Source organism: Scyliorhinus canicula, chromosome 11, assembly GCF_902713615.1.
Source record: "Scyliorhinus canicula chromosome 11, sScyCan1.1, whole genome shotgun sequence".
Taxonomy (NCBI): domain Eukaryota; kingdom Metazoa; phylum Chordata; class Chondrichthyes; order Carcharhiniformes; family Scyliorhinidae; genus Scyliorhinus; species Scyliorhinus canicula.
The window spans coordinates 152455719-152467977 of record NC_052156.1 but is presented as its reverse complement, the minus strand read 5'-3'; the positions used below and the strand labels follow the sequence as shown (position 1 = coordinate 152467977).

The following is a 12259-nucleotide window of genomic DNA, read 5'->3' as shown; positions in this document are numbered from 1 at the left end:
TAAAATAGGAAACAGAATTGTGCCATACATAGTCAAGAATATAACATGCATATTTATCCAAAGAGGTGACATTAAAACTACCGTATTTGCCCCTGGTGAGAACTACATCAAGAGTATTTTTGGTATCCCTATTTGGGGATTGTTCTCCTCGGAGCGGAGAAGGTGAAGGGGAGATTTAATATCGATGCTTAAATTTATTTGGGATATTAATATGATAAATAGGAATAAATAGTTTCCACGGGCAGCAGGATTGATAGTCAAAGGGGGACAGAATTTTGACAAAATCACCAGAGGGGAGAGAGGAGAATTGTTTCACCAGCGAGTTCTCGGTCGTACTGCCTGAAAGGCTGGTGGAAGCAGATTCGATAGCAACCGTCAAAGTGAAATTGGATAAACACTTGAAGGCAGTTGGAGCTAGGAGGGGATCACATGATGAAACCTCCAGGGATGTATCCAACCAAAGTTGACAACCCTATCATGATCTCGTGACGTTATTTCACTGGGAGCTATCCTCGGTGTTCTGGTCAGCATCCCTCCCTCAACCTATAAACCATCGTTCATCTGCCTCATAATTCATAGGTGGGGTGCAGCAGAATGGATGCTTTAGGATGTGAGAAAACAACGACACTGGGCTGCTATACCTAATTCATTGCGTAAAGTGCTTTCAATTGGGAAAGGGTTTTTTTGTGGCAAATTTGAATATATTAATCAGTTATTTGCAGTTTTTGAAAATGAATTCCTGTCTAATCTTGCTTTTCAGTCTTTGGCGGGTGAGGAGCATGTAAGAATGTTGTTCTCCGATCAGAGAAATGGAACCAACAGCTTTGATTACAGATCCTACCACAATCTAAAGGAGGTGAGAACCTATATATCCTGCTGTGTTATCCTCAAAGGTCTGTATCGCATTACTAGGTCTGCCCTGATAATTCTACTGTACCATAGCTAACTGGTTCAACACCAACAACAACTTCCATTTGTATGGCATCTTTAACACAATAAAACATTGCAAGACTGCCAAGCCACATAAGGAGACACGAGAGCAGGTGACCACAAATTTGAGGCAAAGTGAAGGATTTTGAGGAGTGTCTTTAAGGATGAGAGCGGATTGGAGAAGTGAAGAGGCTGGGTGGAGGATATTTCAAAGCTCAAAGAAAGCGAGGAAGCCCAGGAAACAAGAAATGGAGGAATACAGAAATCTATTATAAGTGTGGAGGAGGTGACAGCTAAGATCAAAACACTAGGCTGCGAATTTTCAAATCAGGGCATTGCAAGTCTGATAGTCAGGTCAGCAAATGCAGGGGTGAAGGAGTTGTGAGTTACGATATGGGAAGGAGAGTTTTGGGTGAGCTCTAGTTTATGGTGGGTGATAGGAATTGGGGGCTGACCAGAAGACTTTTGGAACAGTAGAGTCTGAAAACAACACAGGCATGGAGGAGGGTTTCAGCAGCAATTGAACTGAGACACGAAGGGAAATGGGTGAGATTCCGGAGGTGGAACTTGGCAATTTTGATCATGAAGAGAATATGGGGCAGAATTGTTTGGCTGGGTGGGTTTTGATGTCAGTCCCCACAGCCATTTAATGCTCCTGGAGATGGGAGGCTCTCACTCACTGTTATTTGAACAGGAAGAATATGCAAGGTAATGGGGAGAAGGCGGGAGAATGGCTCAGTGAATTGCTCATTTGGAGAGGCCAAATGGCCTCCTTCTGCATTGTAACAGTTCGGAGAAGTTCCACTTTGGAGAGCAGCCGGCCAATCTGATTGGCTAGAAGCTCCATAATCCCAGCAACACCACCAACAGTGAGAGCCACAGCTGGAACTACAGGCAGTCCACAGATGTAAGTTCTAGGGGCCCAGAACCTAGTAAGAGTGGAGACTATGGTTGGTTGCGGGGGGCAGATGTGGGAGGGTGAGGGAGGCGTTGGTCAGGTTGGACAGGTGATGGTAGGGAGGAAGAGAGGAAGTGAGGAAGGGAGGGAGGGAGCGCACAGGGGTGAAGGGGCCTGATTGGGAAGGGGGCCCGTGAGGGAGACACCCTTCTGCCCACCTTCCAAGTAAGATAACCTTCCAGGCTTCAACCAACCCTTAACCCCCAATCCCTAACTTAATCCTGCCGACTTTAAAATTACATCTGGGTAATTGACCACTTAAGGCCTTCCAATCAGGAGGCATTGAGTTGAGGGCAGGCCTGTCACTCTGGGCCTCACTTGTGCCCCAGTAAAATTTCAGACATGTCGGGGGTGGGCAATAGGGGGTGGGAAGGCCACCCTCAGGAATTTTACACCCACCTTGCCTGCAAACCCTGGATCCTGTAAAATTCTATCAGTGGGGTCAGAAACCAGGTTTGTTTCAAACTGGAGATGGGGTTTGTGAGCTGCCTGGTTCAGTCTAAGTCAGTGACAGGGAGAGGGATGGAGATAGTAGGAGGTAGTAGGAACAAAGTTTGTGATGTATCATAGGAAACTGGCACAAGTGGATCCTTCCTTTGGATCTATAGCGTGAATTCAGCAACCTCACATTCCCAAGGGTGTCTCATCCATTCCCAATGGGAGAATCAAGGGGATGGTACCTTTGTTGTGCCCTCTTCAAACTCAGCTCGCCCGCTGTAAGCACAGGATAATTCAATTTAACCTTGATAGATGACGCTTTGGTTTTGAGGATTCCAGCTGATTACATGCACATTTGTAGCCACCTTCAGTTGCATCCCCGAGTGCAAACAACAGGATCGGTCGGAAACCCAACAGTAGCTGAGACCCATGAGCATGTGGGTTTGTGAATCTACCAGCAGGTTAAGGTGGCATGAAAGTAAACACAGGTTTGTTCTCTGGGTCTCCATATGTTACAATGGAGGTCTCTGCATAAAGAAATGTTGGAGAATATGGCATCTGATTGCCAGGAAAGATGTACCCATCCTCAATTATAGGGCAATTATGTTGCATCATAGAAAATGTTCCCTTCTTGCACCAACCCATCCAGGAAATGTTTGAGAAACCTGTACCTTTAAGAACACTTGTTTTTGCATGGTTCTCAATATTATTCAGGGATTTAGTGATGTGATTTACACAAAACTATTTTTGTTTTCGCTTCAGATTTATACCTGGTTGAAGAATCTTCAAAATGAAAATCCTCATATTGTCAGAAGAATACGAATTGGTAGAAGTTTCCAACAGCGGGCACTCTATGTCCTGAAGGTTGATCAAACATTAAAGACATTTAATATCTCATTGCCACATCGGAACCTTGTGCTATTTCAGGAGAGTTTGCTGGTGCTCAATCAATAACTAAATGGCATTCATGAAGTATCAACCTCGACTGTGTGCTCAATCATGTGCATTCAGAAAATAGCTTCCCGTATTTTAATACCACTGTGGGTGAACCTACAGCAGTTCAAGCAGGAATGAGAAGGAACTTGGCTGAGGTGGACTGGACAGCAGGGGAAAACCAGTGCAAAGCACTAAAAAGCGAGATCATCATGTGCAAAGTAGACATGTCCCCTCCAAAAATAAAAGTGATACTGCCAAATCTAGACCCCTCTGGTTGTCTAGAGGAATACAGGGGAAGATCAAACAGAAAAAGAAAGCGTACAATAGACGCAATGAACTAAGCACTGCTTAGACAGCCTAGACAGGTATAGGAAGTGCAGGGATGAAGTGAAAAAGGAATTAAGGAAGTCAAAGAGAGAGCATGAAAATAGATTAGCAAGTAAAGGTAAAGAAAACCCAAAGGTGATTTCCCAATAGTAACCCATAGGCTGCTTTTCCCTTTGAGGGGGAGAGCTGACTGGTGGTGATTTAACCTGCAGGTCACCACACCTCATGCATGGTACAAGGATGGGAAGGCAGGCCTGCATGAATAACCTTAGCCAATGTGGGCATTGAACCCTCACCCCCCAAGCCTTGTTCTGCATCACAAACTAGCTGTCTAGCCAACTGAGCTAAATCAGCCCCCATTTTGTTTGACCAATATATTGATGGGGAAAGGTAAGTTAAGGAAAAAATGGGACCTATCAGAGATGAAGAAGGGAAATTGTGTGTAGACGCAGAGGTTGTGGGAAAGGTTTTAAATGAATATTTTGTCCCCATGTTTACAAAAGAAAGGGATGATACAGATATAGTAGTCCAGGAGAAACACTGTGTGATATTGGATGGGATAACCATAAAGAGAGAGGAAATACTCGATGGGTTGGAATTCCTGAAAGTTGATAAGTCGCCAGGGCCAGATGGATTGTTTCCAAGGCTGCTGAAGGAGGTCAGGGATGAGATAGCAGATGCTCTGAGGATGATTAACCAATTATCACTCGTTACAGGGGAGGTACCGGAGGACTGGAGACATATAAATGCAGTTCCATTGTTTAAAAAGGGATTGAAAGAAATGCCAAAGAATTACAGGCCAGTTCGTTTTGCATCGGTGGTGGGCAAATTAGTAGAATCAATCCTGAGAGAGAGGATTAATTGTCACATAGAAAGGCTTGGACTAGTCAGGGACGTTCAGCATGGATTTGTTAAAGGGAGGTCCCACCTCACAAATTTGATTGAATTATTTGAGGAAGTGACAAGAAGGGTTGATGAAGGTAGTGCAGTGGATGTTGTGTACATAGATTTTAGCAAGGTGTTTGACAAGGTCCCACATGGCAGATTGGTCAAAAAAGTAAAAGCCCATGGGATACAAGGTAAAGTGGCAAACTGGATAAAACATTGGTTTAGTAACAAGAAACAAAGTGTAATATTCAGTGGATGCCCTTGCGAATGGAAAGTTGCTACAAGTGGTGTTCCACAGACTTGGTGTTGGGACCCTTTATGTTTGTGTTATATTAACGATTTGGAATTGAATGTGGTGGTCATGATTGGGAAATTTGCAGATGACACAAAGATTGGTCAAGGAGTGGATAGTGTAGAGGATAGCTACCGATCAAATAGATCAAACGGCTTTGCACGCCTGACTCGGTGATGCAAAGAGGCTGTCAAATCTCACGAGAAACCTCCCTGGTCTAAGTGTAATAATTTTGACAGATATATTCCTATGTTCCTTATGTGGAGGTATCACCAGATATTGCCATGTATTCTTTATCTCTTATGTGAGGACTAGAAAACATGGCAGCATTTGGATATCGCTCTTTTTTGTATCAAGTCAAAGTGATAATAAAACAGAACCCTTTTCATACAGTGCCTATGAAACCAAAGTACTAATACTCACATACCAGAGACTTGAGAAATTGCAAGCATGTATCTAACTGCTTACGCTAGCCTCAACAAGACTCAATTGAACGTCGGCAGGAACTCCAGTCGGTGTGTACCTTTTGTTGGTTGTTTCCAAAGGACAAATGTGGGTGCATCATGTCCTGTGTGACACATTTGCTTGTTTCATGCTGAAGTTAGTTGTTACCATTTGTTGTGCATGATTTTCAAGTATCAAATTGGTTGTTATACTTTGGACATGCCACAAATGAGGGCCCATTCATTTTCTGCAGCACTCATGGTAACTGTAGCAATTTATGAATGTATTGTTATTCTACCTGATTCATGTACACATAGAATCATCGAATCGACGGCACGGACACAGGCCCTTTGGCCCAAACTGGTCCATGCCAACCAAAAAGCCCTTACACCTTCCATTCTCCAACAGAATATACATTCACTCTATTAGTCTCTAGAGACTGTTTAATGAGGCCTTTTTACTCATTCACATAGTTTAGCAGAAGGCCCAATCGTCCTGCCATATGGATTGACAGTGGCACCCACGGCCGTGAATGGATAGCGCCTGCTGTCGCAATATGGATTGCAAAGAAGGTAAGAAAACGTTTTGGAATCTATTGGGGAAACGTCAATCGAAACCACTGATGGGGAAAGCGACCCGATCGGGAACAACACTGTGTTTTTACACCCCGCCCAGTTTTAGTCTCCATTGACGTCACTGGAGAGCAATATTGGCTGGGGTGTAAAACTATCATTCCAGACCCAAACACTTGGGTTTCCCATTCAGTGAGTTAGGTTAAATTGTTCTCAAATCTACTTGATCACTGTCACTTTCCTTAAGGATTACCTCACCCCAGTTATTCTGACAAATGGGAACTTGGTGGGTGCTTGCTCTGTAACTTGTGATCCATTGTAAGATCTGACCCATAGACAGCAGCAGAAGCACAGAATGAGCATGATTTTGCAAGTGGGGAAAACTGGGTTGTCGGAAACAATCTGACACCTGATTCTGAATGATTTTTTTTTGCATCATTAGATCACCACTGACTATGGGAAAGATCCCTTCATCACATCATTGCTGAACAAAATGGACATCTTCATGTTTATCTTAGCAAACCCAGATGGTTATGTTTACAGTCGGACCAAGGTCGAGGTAAATAGTTCAGGATTTCAGGCCTTATCGGTTCTGTTTCATGGTTCTACCTTTGTCTTTCCTCACCGCTTCCTCCCCCATGATAACAACTTGCATTTCCACCATTAACACATTGAACCATCACAATAGCGATTAAAACACATGATTTGAATTGGAGCCAAATCAGGAGGCATTAGGAGAGGAGACTAAAAGGTTGGTTTCAAAAAAAATGTTAGGAGCACCTTAAAGTTGGAGAAAGAGGTGATAAGGCTTAAATGTTAGTGCATGGGTCCTAGGCAGCAAGATGTACAGCTGCCAATAGTGAAACAACGAAAATGCGTGATGCCAGAATGGGACAAGCATAGAGATCTCAGAGGAGCATGGAGATCTCCGAGGAACATGGAGATCTCAGAGGAGCATGGAGATCTCCGAGGAACATGGAGATCTCAGAGGAACATGGAGATCTCAGAGAAGCATGGAGATCTCAGAGAAGCATGGAGATCTCCGAGGAACATGGAGATCTCAGAGGAACATGGAGATCTCAGAGGAAAATGGAGATCTCAGAGAAGCATGGAGATCTCAGAGGAACATGGAGATCTCAGAGGAACATGGAATCTCAGAGAAGCATGGAGATCTCAGAGAAGCATGGAGATCTCAGAGAAGCATGGAGATCTCAGAGGAACATGGAGATCTCAGAGGAACATGGAGATCTCAGAGAAGCATGGAGATCTCAGAGAAGCATGGAGATCTCAGAGGAACATGGAGATCTCAGAGGAACATGGAGATCTCAGAGAAGCATGGAGATCTCAGAGGAACATGGAGATCTCAGATGAACATGGAGATCTCAGAGAAGCATGGAGATCTCAGAAGAACATGGAGATCTCAGAGAAGCATGGAGATCTCAGAGGAACATGGAGATCTCAGAGAAGCATGGAGATCTCAGAAGAACATGGAGATCTCAGAGAAGCATGGAGATCTCAGAGGAACATGGAGATCTCAGAGGAGCATGGAGATCTCAGAGGAACATGGAGATCTCAGAGGACTGAGAGTTGGAGGTGGTGATAGAGATATGGAGGAGCAAGCTCATAGCCTGTTGATGTTAATATTTTATAATCTCAAGGGGTCTATGAGTGGGAAGGTTTACAGTCAGCAGTCAAGGTAAAGCTGGGTGGCTCGTCATTGGTGAAAGGATTGAGAAGAGGGAACGAGTCAGTTGTGAGGTTAATTATTTTTAATCAAATGTCTGGGTGTGGGTGGGGTGACATACACTGAACAAGTAAATAAAGCATTGGGGTAGGAGAGAAGCTGAACTGAAAGTGTGATCAAAGAGGCAGGACTTTTGCAGAGGTATGGAAATGTATTTGCAGTGATTTAAGGCAGCAACATGATGTCTATAAGATAAGTCTCCGAGTAGGGAGTAATCAGTCATCCAGAAGGTAAGAGTATGGAGGTCTATGCATGAAAAATACATTCCAAATAGAATCCAAAGATGAGAGACAAGCAGTGAACTTTGTTCTCCTCGGCCCCTCCAATAGCCATTCGTCAGTACATTTTGAAGTCATTGACAAGGAAAATTAGAGTGCTCAATAGAGTCAAACAATCTGAAGAGCCTATCACCTTCTTCGCACAACTGTCCAAGAATAATTTCAAAAATCAGTTTGTTGTGACACAGGGAGCTGGGGGTTGTTAGGCTGATGAGAGTACAGGGACTAGGGCGGAAGCGGGCCAACTGCACAGAGCTTTGAATTCGCTAGGGCGTTTGGTGATCAACAAGGGGAGATTGAAACCAGAGATTGTGGCCCATAGTCCAGAGTTAGAGGGGCTGAATTACTAGCAGGGTCAGCAACGTTACAGATGGGGAACAACCGTGATTTTGGTGATGGATTTAAAAGATCAGCATGGATGGCTGAAGAGGGCAGAGTACTGGACTGCACTGTACAATGGTTAGTTCAGAAGTTTGTTTAAGTATAATGTAGAAAAAGGATGACTTTCAAATGAGGGCTGGTTTACATCTGTCTGTCATGGTCCTTGAACCTCCACCCCACTGTTCTGAACCTCGGGCTCCCATATGCAATCTATATTCGGATGGATTAGTAAAAACAGAAAAGGCTGGAAATATGCAGTTGGGCATCAGCGTCTGTAACATCCTGGGAAGTGAATATATTTTCTGGTCCAGGTTGTCATTGTTTTCTCCCTGTTACAGTTCCTTCAGAGGGTAACATGGCTTCAGTTATTATGTGCATCTGCCTAATTGCAGAGTTACAACTGATGCAAGACCATTGGATTGCATGAAGCTACTGAAGTGTTTTCAATTCTTTCCTGTGATGAGAGCTCCCTGGAAATCTTTAATTGCCCATTCACGATACTGTAAATTGATCCAGCCTAAATAGTCTGGGCAGGACGTCGCCTGCAGTTAAACCTTCTTACCAAGCAAAGGGAAACAAGGTGGCAAGATTGGAAATTCAGGGAAGTTATAGGGTGTGACTGAATGGCCTCGTCGCGCTGGACTATGTGGCTATTAAATCGCGTGAGAGACCTCTCGCAGTGTTCACGCTCTTTGAATGTCTTGTGAGATCTAACGAGATCCTCCTTTAAATGAGACATTAGGCACAGGAGATGGCGCCGTAATGGGTGACCCCGAAGCCAACACTGCTAGAGTGGTGACCACAATGGAAAGCCTGGAGCACGACGTCAGCATCATAAGTGCTGGTGTCCAAGGCGTGGCTCAGTCTGTGACGATCATGGCTGAGGGCCTCAACATCATGTCCCAGTCGCTGAGCGACATGTCCCAGACACAGCTGGACATTGCTGAGGCACTGCAGAGCATGCCCAGTCACTGAGGGACGTGTTCCAGACGCAGGTCGACATTGGAGGGGCATGTAATAATATTTATTAGTGTCATAAGTAGGCTTACATTAACACTGCAATGACGTTACTGTGAAAAGCCCCAAGTCGCCACTCAGAGGGCCATCCACTGAGCCAATTGTGATGGAAAACGCCCCCCCCCCCCCCGGCCACGGGCAATGTCGCCCCCCACCCCCCCATCCCACACACACACATGGGCATTACTCCACAATCACTCCCCCCCCAAGTGATGACATCCCGCTATGGGGGTCGCTGAGTGCCCCTCCTTTTTCAGGCCTTCACACGCCCCTTTCGGCAGCCCCACCCTTCACCCCCCCCCCCAAACTTCTAGAGGCCCTTTCATACTCACCCTGCACCCCACCAGCACCACTTCATTCCCCCCCACCCCCCCCCCCCCCCCCCCTCCACCCTCCTTTCATGGGTATGGTCCCCCTTGAAGCTTGAACATGAGGAAGAAAGATATAGAAACATATGCTATCAGAGTTAGATGATGTGGTGTTTGAGGAGACATTGTGTAGCATGAACCCTGGCATCGATCGTAGCGCAATGGGATGTTTCTGACCATTTTATGATTCAAATGGGTGATCTATAATCAGAACTGGAGTTCATTGAGCTGTTGTTATTTTTTGGAATGCTGATAGAGTTTTTTGTGCGTTTCTAGTAACAGTGTTGAATATGTGCAGTTTCTCTGAAAGTGAATGAACTAATTCTGACCCCCTGTAAACCCAGAGCCGCATGTGGCGTAAAACCATGTCCAGAAGGCAGGGATCCCACTGCATTGGAGTTGATGCAAACAGGAATTTTGACGCCAACTTTGGAGGTAGGATATTGTTCTGATTTTGTTTCGCAATGTTGATTTGTATCATATTACATGGGCTTGTGCTGAGTTATTCAAAATTGAACCCACTAATTAATACAATACATTATATATCTGTACTTATATAACAAAAGCAACCAGGATGTCCCCATCACTCACAATATAATTGAAAGGAAGTTCAGTCTGAATGGCTGACTGCCCTCCTTCTGTTCTCTTGTAACAAATATGCTGGAATGGGTCACGGGAGCAGAAGACAGAAATCCTGGCAGTTCGCAATTCTGTTTCTTTCTGCCCCTGGGGGTCAATATCCTGACCATTGCCTTCGTTCGTTAATGCCGTGCTTGGTGTGAAACCAAGAGAATCACAGGTTTTGGCTCAATCCGTGCGTAATAAATGAGTCGCCATCAGCACAGTGTGGGCAGTCCAATGGCTGTCACAGTCCCTGGGATCATGAGGCTAACATCGTGAGTTAGAGTTTCAGCCTTTGATTGCTGCTCGTGATTGGCCTTTGGTGAAGCTACGGAGTGAGTGGCGGCGGAGAATTTGTAATGGAAAGCATGTTACCTGTGTCAATCAGCTGACACTCACCCCCCCTGCTTACATCTGAACAATGATCACTAAGGCAAGGGAACTAAAGGCTGGGACAGAAACTGAAAGCAGATTGCAACATGAGGTGTGGAGGAACAGTGGCTTAGTGTTTGTGTTCAGGTTCCAGTTTGGGTTAGGGGGTCAGGGTTGGGTGATGGTTAGGTGTTGAGTTTAGGTTTGGGTTTTTGAGGGGTTGGGAGTGGGGGGCAAGTGCGGAAGAATGGCTATTCAATTCTTCTCATATTCTTGATTCACAAGCCTTTAGTTTCACTGGTATCTGCCTCTTTTATTTGGCTTCGACGTCTCTAACCTTTGTCCCATTTTACTTGTCATTATACTTTCCTTTGCGCCTTTTCCCATCCCTGGCTGGGGTTTCGAGGTAGGGTGAGGGTTTTTCCCACAGGCAGCGCAGCCCCATCCATAGGCTTCCCGCCGGCGTGGGGTGGCAGCAATGGAAAATCCCACTGACAAACAGCGGGAAGAGAGAATCCCATCGCCAGCGAACAGAGCACCGCCAAGGAACACGCGGCTGGGGACCAGAGAATCGTGTCCCATATCTTTGGTTGATCCGCTGTAAATACTGGACTCCTCTAAACATTGGGGAGGCCTATGGATCTAACGTTAAATATTGAGCCTGTCTCTGGAACTCGTGGGAACAATTGCACCATCACTGTCAGAATCTAATAATAATAATCTTTATTAGTGTCAGGGGCTGGTTTAGCACACGGCTAAATCGCTGGCTTTGAAAGCAGACCAGGGCAGGCCAGCAGCACGGTTCAATTCCCATACCAGCCTCCCCAAACAGGCTCTGGAATGTGGCGACTAGGAGCTTTTCACAGTAACTTCATTTGAAGCCTACTCGTGACAAAAAGCGATTTTCATTTCTTTTCATTTCGCAAGTAGGCTTACATTAACACTGCCATGAAGTTACTGTGAAAATTCCCTAGTCACCACACTCCGGCGCCTGTTTGGGTACACTGAGGGAGAATTCAGAATGTCCAATTCACCTAACAAACACGTCTTTTGGGACTTTGTGGGAGGAAACCCGCGCAGACACGGGGAGAACGTGCAGACTCCGCACAGACAGTGACCCTAACTCGGGTCCCTGGCGCTGTGAAGCAACAGTGCTAACCACTGTGCTACCGTGCCGCCTGCACTGGCCTGGGTATAACCTAATCAGTCGTTGCATGGTATTGGATTGCTATTGGTGTGAGGTAGATGGACTGGTAAATATCTTGTGCAAAACTAATAAAGGTTGTTTTCAACATAGGCAATGGCAGCAGCAAAGCTCCTTGTGCTGAAAGTTATTGTGGACCTTACGCACATTCAGAACCTGAGGTGCAAGCCATTGTGAAATTCATCAAGAAGAAAGGCAATTTCAAGGTTTTCATCACACTCCATAGCTACAAACAGCTCTTGATGTATCCTTATGGGTATACACAAGTGCCTCCAGAAAATGTCGAAGAATTGGTAAGTATTTTTCTCGATGCAACTTAAAGGAGCTCGTGTTTTTATTTAATTTGTGTTCTCCTCCACAAGCATTGGTTCTTGTGTCTGTACAGCAGTGCACAATGGTAACTTGGCCAAACACTTGTTTCCGTACGCAGTATTGGCCATGATTCACATTGGTTTGGAGGAGTTTCCAGTGGGAATAAATCAAGAAAGT

The 12259-nt window shown here is 45.1% G+C and overlaps 1 protein-coding gene across 1 annotated transcript in view; it reads left to right on the top strand.

Annotated features, from left to right (window-relative positions):
- The window catches only part of LOC119973521 (carboxypeptidase A1-like), a 37737-nt gene that overhangs the window by 10595 nt on the left and 14883 nt on the right, over positions 1 to 12259 (top strand). Inside the window, exons 5-10 of the mRNA XM_038811788.1 lie at positions 761 to 856; positions 3089 to 3190; positions 5687 to 5785; positions 6228 to 6344; positions 9918 to 10008; positions 11864 to 12063. Of these exons, the coding sequence (XP_038667716.1) occupies positions 761 to 856; positions 3089 to 3190; positions 5687 to 5785; positions 6228 to 6344; positions 9918 to 10008; positions 11864 to 12063 (705 nt within the window). The remainder of the gene's footprint in view (positions 1 to 760; positions 857 to 3088; positions 3191 to 5686; positions 5786 to 6227; positions 6345 to 9917; positions 10009 to 11863; positions 12064 to 12259) is intronic.